We start from the raw sequence: 12,880 nt of genomic DNA on the forward strand, positions 1-12,880 counted from the left end.
TCGCGTCGATTATTTTGTGACGTTTCAAGAAACACCTGTTCCCCATTCCAGATTTTACCTAATCACCTAATCGTAATCTATTAGACGACCGGCAGGACTCACCCAGGAGTATCGGCATCAGGAGGATCGACGAAGGGACATTGAGAGAACGTCGTCTTACAATTACCAGTTTTATTAGGTTTTTCGTTATTTACACAGATTCGTTGTAGATTCTTTTGACAAGGGTCCAGAGGAACATTGCGGGAGCATCGGGACCCCGCGTTACCTTGTAACGCGAGAAAAAAAAAAATTTTATACAAGTATTTTTCATCCCCAATGATCGCTATGAACCAGTGCCATGGCGCGGCGAGGGATCACGCGCGATCCGTTCGCCGAGCGATTCCAACCCTCGACAGAAATTCCGCGGGACCCACGGGACGCTTCGAAGTTATTGCACTTTTCGAGAGGGATAGTACTAGAAGGACTGGAAGCCATTTTACCGTGTTATCGTACTTCGTTATGGTACAAATGGAAATAATAGTATCCTGCCCCTGCGTAAACGTAAATTCGTGCGTATCGTCCGAAGGCCCGCACCTATGTACGCGAGATACTCTCGAGAGATTCGAGAAAACGCTGGGAAACGCATCTACTGCGTGTCGTTTGTTAAAATCTATAATTTTCTGCTATGTAGCGATTTTTAAGACACCTTTTAACGACGCTTTGCATACAGCTGTTTATGCGCACATAAAACGGATGGCGATGGGCTCAATCATTTACAATATTTAACGAAAATTCGAACATTATTCAAAACCAAAAGATCCCTGAAATGCATGAATGCATCGAAAATTACTTTGTTTTACAATACCTTGTTATTTCAATCTACTTTCATAGACATAAAAATCTTATTTTTATTCTAAATGTTTCAAATGTTCAAATGTTTTTAAGGACAGATTTTGTGGACATTTACGATCCAAAAATTTTTCCAATTGCGAATAATATTCAAAGCAACTCAATCATAATGTGATCGAAAACTTTCAAAAGGAGGATTTAACGCCCATCACTGTAGACAGCCTTTAGACCGGTCAGGGCCGCGTCGCGTGTAAGCGTTGCGTTTTATTCGACGCGTCAGGGTCCATTCGGAACAGCTGTCGCAATACATTGTCATTTCCAGGGAACTATACTATACCGCAACACACCGTTCCTGCACGGTAGCATATTAGCGCTTGACGAGAAGTTAACGAGTTACGTTACGGGTGTTGGTTTCTCTCTAAATGTAAAATTTTACATGTCATGTACCCACCACCACGTTGGACCCAGTTACGCGACTGCGTTGGCAGTAGAGCTCCCTTGTCTTAGTCAATTAATATCTAAACGCCCTGAGCTGCCGCAACGTCGGTATTCCTGGCGTCCCTGCTACATTTTCCCATGTTTAATTAAATCCGGATAAGCCGGATTCGGATTGGAACCGTTCGAAGCGCGCATCTATCGTTAGAGAACACTCAATGTTACTTGCTTCGTGAACAATCACTCTCGAACAATCCGGGACATACCGACGTTGGAGTAGCGCCTCGTCTCAATTAGACTAATTAACATTAATGTTTAAGCGTTATAAGTGAATTACAATCTGAATATACTGAGCGCTCGCACACGTCGCATTCATTCGAGTATCGCATGGTCGTAGACGTCGGAATAATTTATATGGGGGGGTAGGTAATCTGGGATTTTTAATTGACTTGTTTCTACAGCAGTTAATTATGATTACTTTACGTCTTTACGACGGGCGATGGTCCGTTCACACGCAGCTTTATCGGAAGCTTATAATAACCGACACATGCACACATCGTATTAGATCTTGGTTGCGTCCTTTTATAATTTTCTTTAAGCTTCATCGCAGATGCATTTCCGATTACGTTTTCAGAGTTGAGCCGTTGCTGCTGATACATTTGCAGCAAGTTGTACATAATGCAATTAGCAAGCCGTCATTGCTATTGATTTATCTACTAAAAATATGAGTTGTAACAATCTGCTGCGTTTTTGTGATTTTCGAAAACGCTGAATTGTTCTCTATGCGTATTACGTCGTGTGTGTGAATGATTTAAAGTGTTCGCACGCACGCATGTCGATTCGTTTTTCATTCGAAGAAAGGTTTCAAGTTGGAAACCGTATTAGAGAAAAGCGCAAAGATATCGGCGTCGGAAACATCAACGATCGCACGCGGGGATCACCGGAGTATTTGATTGAGTTATTTGAGAAGTTCACGCGTAGCGTTGACTTAAACTTAAATCTATAATAGTAAGAGCGAGTTTGCGCGCAACAATCGTGTTAAATCGTCGAGAGACAACCGCGACTTAGTGTTATCGCGTACGCGCGACTGTGTGTTTAGTGCGATAGATATGTGTTAGGTAGGACAGTGTATACCGGACTAGTGTACAGCATAGTATATTAGATATATAATATATATTAGAATGATGCAACTCTCGACGGGAAATGAGCCATGTCGATTCGTTAGACGTTCGCGATCGGAGCAAATAGTAAGAGTTTCGCTAATATACATATATATATATATAGCTCGGACGGAATAGTTATTACTTCAATCACGACTGAAGTAGCAAATTGGATGGATTGTTTTCGAAGCGATCTTGTTCGAGATAGGTCTTAATAATGCGCACAGAAAGCACCGATGTATATAAAGTACATCTTTCTTCTTTTATAACAATATAATTGTGTAATTTTTTCTACGATATTGCTTGCAACGTGCTATAATTTTTATTACATGAGGAATTTTATACCTTTCAATTTGTTCTTTTTATTTTTATCTAATTCAAATATTGCACCACTGAAACTGGACGTGAATTCTTCGTTATAGATTCAACTTTATGAATTATAAAAACCGCTGTAAAACTTTTCCGTGTTCGAAAGGAGAGGGAGGAAGAGATAGGAGATTGATATCCAGGATCGAACTATATCGTCAGTTCCCTAAATACCTTGAAACATCGCCGAGGCCGTCGTGCGAAGCGTCGAAAGGGGGTACAACAGTACGTCAATAGTTGAGCAAGAGATCCGCGTTTCGTTCGTTTCGCTCTGTCTAACCTCGGGCGCGCGGTGGCTTCGATCGTCGCCTCAGAATCGACCTCGCGTCGAAAGCAATTAAAATCTAATTAATCTTCGTTCGATCGAGCCTGCTCGAGAAGACCCGCCGCGAGATCCCGCGTCGCTACGGAGGGAAAGAAGCCGGCGGAACGCGGGTATCTTTCAGGTTGGGGTGTCTCGGGTATCTCAATCTCGCGCCGAACGAGGCGGGCTTAGCTACTGTGGCTGTAAGCGGTATTCGTGTACGGTCCACTGTAGATGGACGATCCCGTCGTGGATACGCTCTTGTGCCGTCTCTTGGCGAGCAGTACCAGGATGGCAGCTACCACCGCCAGCATGAGGATGAGACCGGCGACGGCAATCCCGATAGCGAAGCTCCTCTGCGATATGCAAATGGTGTTTGGGTCGTCAAGTGCCTGAAAGAAAAATCCGGAAAATAATTAAATAAAACGAGTTTGATTTCATTTTATTTAAAAATTCTGTTATTCAAGTTCTCCCAGATGGCCAAATAAACTACTAGTACCGTTAAAATCTCGCTTATTGGATTGATATTTGAAAATACGTCAGAGTCTAATAAATCATTTCGTGATTCAAAGTTATTAATTTTGCCTCCGCAGCGGATATCAATTAAATTCGAATTACCCTTTCTCGGAAGACGTCGTCGGAGAAGTCCGACTTGGAGCCAACATCTGAGGCCTCGTTGACGTAAAGACCACTATAAACCTCGATCGTTGCCGGGGTGCCGTCTAGGCCTTCGACACCCTTCACCTCGTCCTCATTTGCGGTATCCCTACGTCGTCTGGCTATCGAATTGCACAACGGCGGCTGCAAGCGGAAAATAAGCGATGAATATTCCGCGGCGCGAGTCTTCGAGGAACGGTTGATGTGGGACTCGGGGTCTTCCTTCTCAGGGTCAGATGTTACATAACACCTCGCGTGCGTTTGTATAACATACTACATGAGCAAGTTCAATCGGATAATCGTGTGCCAGCGAAGTGGATACCCCGATAATTTCGAACGATAGGTAGCCATTATAAAATCGTTAAAGGATTATTATAAACGTAGTACTTGGTAGTCCACGCGGAATCATTATTCAAGCTAGCTAGCGCTCGTGTATCATAATAATAACGGCGGTACCGTATTACTGCATCCTCCGCCATGCTTGACGCACAGCCTAACGTTGCACTGATAATACACGCTCGCCGTGTACGGGAACTTGTGCGCCTGGAAGTTCACCCTGGCCTCCGTTTTGTCCTCGTTGTAGGTGAACTGTCCCATTATCTCGCCGTCGACCGGACAACTGCGAACAGAGACGAAGCCGAGTGATCTCGTCGTGAAAGGAAGGAGTCGGAAACGATTCGCCTCGTTTATCGCTACTATTCTTGTCTCTTTGTTTACTGAAATCTTTTTAAGGATTTTTCATCACGATTTGACTTACCCCTCGTCGTTTATGAGCCGTTGCTCGCCCCACCCGAGGCCGTCGCGTACCAGGCAATCGGAGATCTTCAAGCCGAACATCTCTTGTTTGTCGATGCTAATGACCAGGGTCAAGGGATCGCCGATCTTCACATTCTCCGCCACGTGATGCTGCGTTGGATCGCCACTGAAGATCTTCATCGTGCATCCCGGCATTGGCGCGGTCGCCTGCGGGCAGTTTGCGGTTTAAATATTTCACGACGGCTTACTTTTGCACCTCAAAGCTCTTCGACATTCGCTTATCCGAAAGTCAATAAGTATATATACGTATAGACGAATAACACGTGTCTTCGCAAATAAACTGCGAAGATCATCGGCGTAATTTCACGTATTAATGTTTTAATCGATTGACAAGGTCTAATATTAACTTTCCAGAAAGATTTCTCATATCCCATTATCAGTCGAACGCTTCATTACCTGCAACGGCAGAGGAGACTGCATCATGGACACGTGGGTCTGATCGTTCGTTACGACTTTGTCGCGCGTCTGGTATCTGCATCTCACGTGAAAACCCCTGCCCTGGTTCGTGACCAGCTTCAGGTGTGGCTGGACCACAATGGTGTTGAAGTACTCGATACCACCGTCCTCCTGGAACAAAGGCGACAGAGCCGAGTGAGTGTCGGTTTTAAATTCTCCGTTACGATCGCCATAACCCGAGGATAAATGTCGCGAGAGAAAGAGAGGAACGGTATTATATCCTACCTTTATATTTTTATTCTCACTTATTTTTATTTATCTATTTATTTTTTTATATACAGTTTTTGGTACATTGTCTAAAAAGGAAATATTCGGTAGACTTTATTAATCTCCATTGTAATAAAAAATTAATTTTTTTAACATAAATTGCAAAAAAAAAGATTTACATTACACTGCGATGTCCTCAGAGCTTCTGATATCATTATTTAACATAGTTACAATGAGAAAACAAAAAACAAAGATTTAAAAAAAGCAAAAAAAGATATAATAATTATTAAAAATATCAAATTAACTTAGACTTAAGCAGTGCTAGATGGCAAGTAAAAAATGCCTATATTAAATAAAAGAATATTCATTCGCAATTACTGAGAAATTTAAATCTTCCGTAAGAAGTACAATGTGGTTCGAGAAATTGAATTTGCTTTCAGAACGAGCGGTGCCCCGTTCAGTAGCTTACAAAGAAACGTGAGATCCCACAAAGACATCCTGTTATTTACAATTAGTGTTACACGTAACGCATATACGTGTATACATTATTACAGGGCCGATCAATTTGTCTTTATCCGAGAACAAATAAATTCGCCGAGTCACGATGAGCGCTCTGAAACGACGCCGAATTAAGGTGGAGAGAACCACCGGTCATTGTTCGACCGCCGCGTATCCGTGCCACGAGTGTCGCAATCCGCGCGGACCGGACCGACCGGACTCCACGTTTTACTATCGTTTCAAGGAGTATATAGTAATCGCGAGTGCGCGCGGCCACGTTTCTCTGACCACTGTGCAGCAGCAACAGCAACCGTCGTCGCCTGTCCTTGCACCCTGCCAGCAAAAACCGGACCGAACGGGCGCTGCGCTCTTTCTCTCCTCTCGTCGATTCCGTCTCGCTGGCCCGAGATACCCGCGAGAAAGGAAATATTTACTTTACACGTAATTTACATTCCCTCTCTCGCCGTTTCCTCTCCCGTGGAATGGTACCCGTACTCGTCGCTATTTTAAACGTTCTTTCTTCCCGGATTTTCCTTACGGGAACTCTTTTCTCGGAAGAATTATATATTCTTTTCGATCTTTATTCCATCCGGTATCGTTCTCTCTGTTACAGCGTTAAAAAAGGCACTTGTGCTGCCTGTCCTTCGCGAAAAGTAGGAATTACATTATCTCTGGATGTCGCGCTGACTGAAAATTCTTTTCGATCGATTATAATTAGCTTTCCGTCGTTATTCAATATCTCATCTCGCAATACCTTTTTCGACGAACGAAATTCCATTTCCACTCTGGTTCCCGTCGTTAAACGATTTGCAAGTATTTCACTTGGACGCGGTTTTCAATCGTGATTGATTCACGATGCCTTTCTGCATCCTGCCATGGGATTGAAGTTCCTTCGCGAACAAGTCGTTTTTCAGATACCACCGATCGGATTTCAGTAGTAGCCTCGACAACGGTCATTAATGGCCAGCGATGGTCATTAACGAGGGTAGTAATCCGTAGTTGAAGAATTTCCTGCCATTTCCGTGGACAATGAATGTAATCGAACGGATAATCATCGTCCTTAGAGGCCGATCGTCCTCGAGGGTCGAAAGGAGGTCTCCGACTTGAGCCACGGTGACTATTCGATAGGAAACATGATGGTACGGTAGAATTTTCTCCTTGGAAACTACTACTGTTCCTATATTCCAAACTACAGGCCATATCCGTGCGGTACATAATTCGTCTTTGTTATGTAGAGACATGGAATTTGCCGTTGCTACATATTTGCATAGAAAATTGGATGCGCGCGCATTTTTAACCGATCTTGATAAAATTTATGCGATCTGAATAATTAAAGATATCGGCAAGTGAAAAATGCCACGGTCATCAGATACATCGACAATATATTAAATGTGTGCAGGCGCTCGTGTTCTGCATCAAATTAATGAAAGTTTATTAAAGCCGCAGAGAAAAATCGAACAAAGATATAAAGATTCGTATCTTCGAGATATAATTCGAAGATTTATAAGATGTAAATGTCCCAGGACTTTATCATCATTAAGATAACATTCTTCAATAATTGCTTTTCGAATTTCAGTTCGCTTCCTTTCTATTAAATGTCACTTTTTCGCGGCAACCGAGCGGCGCGGATTCCTAGACGAGCACCGGGTATATCGAGCAGGCAACGACCTTCGACGGAGCATCGCAGCGTTCGACCTCAGCAAGGATACTCGCAATCTGCGGTGCATCGGCCCGAGAGAGCCCAGGGAAACGTCGGATCGCCGACTTTACGTTTCACACACCCACCTATAGCAACGCGGGCGAACCGAGGATCCCGCAGCAGCTTTATTACGGTCGAGCGGGGGAAGAGAGGGATATCGCGCGCGCGAGGCGGATTCCAGTGTCTCCAGTCACAATCCCGACCGGTCCTTTTTCCTGCCGCATGCCATCAATAGCAAGACACTGCGCCACGCGATACGGGCTGGCAAAAGGAAGACCAACCACTTCGGTCTTACTCTTCGTCATCCCGCGGTCGTCGAGTATACTTCAAGTTCACGTTTTCATGTTTTCTCGGCGCTAGTAAAAGATAGCTCGTTTCTTTGGGCTGTCTCTTTCAAGTATTATACTGTGTGTAAAAATATGTTTTACTTCGCCAAAAGAATGGGCTGATAAGTTAATTAAATTGTTTCAATTTTGGTTTGCCTCTCTTTCGTAATTTCTGATCTATTTTTCTAGACATCGAGAAATGACAATTTCTAATCTAAGATTCTTCCTAATTAAGTCGCAAATTATTGCACATCTATACAAGCCACATTCCTAATTTTAATTCATTTTCTTTAATTCGTAGTATCAAATCTTTGTAAGCAACATAATTTAACAAGTTTACTTTATTTGCAATTTCTGATTGCAATAATAAGACGGAACTCTGCAGGAAGGACTCTCTCGCGATCGTCGTTACGTTGTCCACAAATCATGATTTTCCGCAGGTATTTCAGCACGCTCTAGAAGGGATTTCCATTTCATTTACATCTCTGCATTCCCGACCGCTCTTCCAGGCTAATACATATAAGATAAAGATATATAAGATCCGAGATGCCGGCTTCCCGAGCGGGGAAGCGCTGAGAGACGGTATTTTTGACATTGAATTCCTGTCCGGCGCATCCTCGGCTACCATCCTCGTCTCCTCCCGCGGAGACGCGATAAATCGCGTTGCCTCGTGTGGTACACCACGGCGCCCGTTGCGAGATCGTTCACTTCGATAGCCAACACATCTCAAACGTACATATTCTCGAGCGCATCCATCCTCAGAAAATTAGTTGTTTTCTCAACTGCGGTATTGCTTCCAACTGCTTTCAGCGATCGTCGCGGGACGGTCGTGATATCGCGGAATTCCGACTCGGCCAGTGACCCTTGAACGAACTCCACCGCGTTTCGATTAAGCCAAATTGCGAGAATCATCACGAAGGTCAGTCGGCTATGCAGTAACTGTGTCTAGCGCGTCGTTGCCTCGTTTATCAAATGCTTATTGCTTGCGGATGAGGTCATCGGGGTTCTCCTCGATTAATTCGACACACGACACAGGACGTCTAATAATTCATTTATTTGGATAATTATTTGGATAATTATCAGAAAATTGTATCGAGACTTGGGAAAATTTTGTTTAAATTATTTCTTCGAAAATTTCATTTTTTTTGTAAATATAAAAGTATTATTTTTTAATCGATTAATCCGATATACGACACTTCTCGATTAATTCGATACATGACACATAATGCTTATTACTATATAGGAAAAAAATATGAAATTTTCAGAATTTTTTCTTCTGCCCGGAAAGTTATCCAAAAATTTTATCGACTGAAATTTTTATCGCAACACTTCGAAGAAGTTGCTTTTATTTTGTAAGTCAAATACAAAAATACTATTATAATATTATAAAAGTGCTATTTTTTTTTAGTATCAAAGTGCTATTAACTTTGCTTGAAAATTTTTCATGTTTATAGATAAGTTTTGTTTTAATCTTTTCGATATTTATGTATTGATTGAAATTAATTTTTTTTTTGTTTATGACAGATTCTTTCTTCTCGTGTAAAACCATTTTTTAAAATCTGAGAAAGAGCATTAAACATAAAGATATGAAATTTTATACAATGTCTATTTTAGAAGAATCTTCTATTCGATACTTTTTCAAATCTAACATTCAATTTCTTCTGTAATCATGAGAATAGAAAAGAAGAGAAACAAAGGATTAAATAATTAAATTTAAAATTTGTAACTAAAAATGCTATAATTTTGTCTGGAAATTAAAATAAAAATGTCTAAAAAGTCAGGAAATTCTCATAAAAATTTTTCCCAAAGTTTTAATAAACACTTTTAGCTGTGATATTATGTAATATCTCTGATTAGCACTGGCTCGCGGTGGTTTCGATCACTGCGAGCCTTATCCCTCGCCGCCGCGAAGACCGTTTCCACGTTTTCTCGCACGTGTACACGCCTGATTTATTCGCGGGGATCGAAATATGACCGCACTCAAAGTATCCTTAAGTAATAAAGGTCCGGTACGCACGGTGAAGTACGTTTTGCGCAAATGCATGCTTTGTACGCAATTTATGGACATCCCTCCGAGCTGTATCCATTACCATATGTACATATCCATTTTCAGACGATCGACGATCGATGAGCACGCACGTTTCGCGCGTGAATCAGCGTTCCTCAACAGCGATCTCATCAGACCGTCGCGTCGTGAGGTGTTTCGCGTGTCGCGGCCTTTGCTCCTCGGCGCGATTCATCTCGCACCTCCCGACGTATCTTAAAAAACGTTGGGATTTTTCCTGGACCGCCGGGATCCTTGATCGATCTCGGAGATCCGTTTCGGCGCGGCTAACGAGCAAAACCCTCGAGAGCTCAACGGAGAACCCAACGTGTACGAAAAAAATTATGTAACGGAAGAGTCGAGAAAATCCGGGGCAGGGCAAATGCACGCACGCATGCATGCATGTAATACACGTGACGGCCGTGTAATGCGCACGAGAGTGCATGCAAGAGCGAAAATTACTGATGTGCCGGGTATCACTTGACGCCTATACTTGACTAGCGCCTGGCGGCGATCCCTCTGTCGTTTCGAACTTCAATACTTTGGAAAATAAAGTACGAGACGCGGTCGTTCCGATGCATCGCGAGCGACGCAAAACGCTGGAAATCGCCGGCGTTTTTTTCACACGGTCCCGGATGAGTCGTTATCCCTAGCTCGCGAGAGTGGCGAAGGGTATCATCTTCTCGCTGTCATTAGTGTCGCTCAAGAGCTAATATCGATGATAATAGAAGGTATTTTTAGCGGTTTTCCCCCTGCACCCTTTTCTCATTAGGGCCGCGAAGCGGCTACTTCGAGCTGCGATTAAGCGGATTGCAAAATCGCGTGACCCCTCGGCTCGCAAAAAGGTCCCGCCATCAGTTTCTCGGGCCGCTGCCGTCGCAACCGTTTTAAAGGCTCCTCTCCGCATGAAGGTGAATTTTTCTTGGTACTTTAAAGAGCGCACCACTTGCTTACGGAGCGGTCATTATTGTCTACACGCGGCCGGGATCGTTCGACCTGCGCGAGAGTGGATCTGCTTAAAGGCTATCTCGGGAGGGAGGCGGCACGTCCATTACGGACGTATCCGCTTCTCTGCCTCCCTCCGGCCATGAATAGAGAGTACAGTAGCTAAGAGGCTCATGCAAATTGGCTCATCAACCGACTCATCAGCACCGCCTTTTCGTCATTATTATTAATGCTCTCGCGAGTCTCTCGCGCACGTGATACTTGCCGTAGCGCCTTAATGCGAGATAGTTTCGTAATGTTGCGATGAGCGTATTTGATTAAAGAGGCAATCCTGAGAAAGAGCGCCTGACTCGCTGATCCTAATTTATTTCAACTTCATTCTAAGATGTATATCTGTGTTTTCAGAATCTTCCTCCAACGCAAAAGCGCTACCACATAAAATATTATATTTTGTACATCGTAATACAAATGTTACGCAGAGAAAAAAGAAACTGACGCACGGCATATTTTACGCTGTCATAGCGAATATCATTATTTATTATATGTATAGATAATTAAAAAATTTGTTGAAGATACTAATTTTATTTGCCGAAGATAAGCCTCTTAAATTTGTAGAGCATTTCGTTGCAAACATTAATAGCAATTTTTTAATTTGACCCAAACTGGCTATCTTTATTTAATATAATTGTCACGACATTTCTCTCTCTCTCTCTCTCTCCCTCCCTCTCTCTCTCTCTCTCTCTCTCTCTCTCTCTCTCTCTCTCTCTCTCTCTCTCTCTCTCTCTCTCTCTCTCTCAGTAAGCAATTATATTAAATAAAGATAGTCAATTTGGTCGAATTAAAAAGTCATTATTGTTAGTTATTTACTAACGCGAAGTGAAATATCAGCTAATGGCACAGACTCTATACTTCGCTTAAAAAATAAATATTTTATGTTCCTTTGAAGAAATTTAATTCGGCAAAATTTGTCAACCAAACAAATTTCGATGCAGTGTAAAACAATCGTTTAAAAAGTTTAACGGTCTTCGCGTGGAATGCGCAAGCTACGGTTCGCACGGGATGGCAACATCCTTTTCCTCCATGCGTTTTTTATCCCAACGCAACGGCACGATATATCGTTACGCATTTGTATACACGTCCGAGGTATGTACCTCTCGGAAGAGGCGAGCAAAACAGGAGAGGGCTAACGGCACCCGAGGGAAGATGCATGCTAAAACGTCGTCTCACTCGCCTGCATCCGCCGCCGAGCTACATGCAGCCGTTTCGCCGACCAGGAAGCTGGCGAAATATTGTAATTATAATTCATGCGCACGTAGTAAACTGTCACGGCAAAGTCCCGCCGTCCGCGTTGCATCGCCGCCGTGCCGTATGGTTCCGTTCATTCCTCATGACGTCGGTCATGTGCTAAATGCTAACAGAACGTTCGTAACAGTACGACGCGCCTCTTACAAGGATTACGTCAGCGGCGACTGGCCTCTGGCCAAATTCGCGATCGCGAACCAAGAAGCCCGCTGGACGAAGGTCGTCGAAGCACACGACGGAATGGAATACCGTCTAGAAACGGAAGTTATAAACGCGGAAGATATTAAAGCGACTTTCGAGTGTCTCGCGTTAACGAAGCCACCCGTATCTTTGCGTGGGTAAAGGATCATTCGGCGTAGAAAACGGAAAAATTGCGCGGCACCTTTACCGCAGGTAAAGGATGAAAAGTGCGCGCGCGCGGCATATAAATGTCCGTATTACACATTGTTAAATATTAAAAAATGAAATTTAAATCAGTACCTTAAGTTAAATAACATTTTGTTATTTTTAATTGTCATATGTGTCAAAATTTATTATTTTAACATAAACAATATTTTAACTTTACTGGTTTAGTTAAATTAACGACATATCGAGTGGGAGCAGTGGCGACTCATAAAAATGGTAAAAAATGACTCGAACTGAGTATAATTTGACACTACCAATTTAACAGTGTATAATCGTGCCGTCGCTATTAGCGATCGCAATCGGGATGCAGCGGTCCGATGGCGTTGGCGTGCGCAAGGTGCATACGTTACACCGCGCTTTATATTTACGTCCCGTCGGGGGGCAATAAAAATGTATGTATACCGTAACGCTAATTCCAACGTAAACCAGGAA

The 12,880-nt window shown here is 43.0% G+C and overlaps 1 protein-coding gene across 1 annotated transcript in view; it reads right to left on the reverse strand.

Moving 5' to 3' along the window:
• Positions 1-156: 156 nt before the first annotated feature.
• The window catches only part of Pio (zona pellucida domain-containing protein piopio), a 77,344-nt gene continuing 64,620 nt past the window's right edge, over positions 157-12,880 (reverse strand). The window contains exons 5-9 of the mRNA XM_077407345.1: positions 4,963-5,133; positions 4,508-4,713; positions 4,207-4,369; positions 3,712-3,894; positions 157-3,485 (exon numbers count right to left, since the gene is read on the reverse strand). Coding sequence (XP_077263471.1) covers positions 3,282-3,485; positions 3,712-3,894; positions 4,207-4,369; positions 4,508-4,713; positions 4,963-5,133 — 927 coding nt within the window. The 3' untranslated portion in view covers positions 157-3,281. The remainder of the gene's footprint in view (positions 3,486-3,711; positions 3,895-4,206; positions 4,370-4,507; positions 4,714-4,962; positions 5,134-12,880) is intronic.

Source organism: Temnothorax americanus, unplaced genomic scaffold, assembly GCF_048541705.1.
Source record: "Temnothorax americanus isolate GAGA-0224 unplaced genomic scaffold, ASM4854170v1 Scaffold22, whole genome shotgun sequence".
In the NCBI taxonomy this organism is placed as follows: domain Eukaryota; kingdom Metazoa; phylum Arthropoda; class Insecta; order Hymenoptera; family Formicidae; genus Temnothorax; species Temnothorax americanus.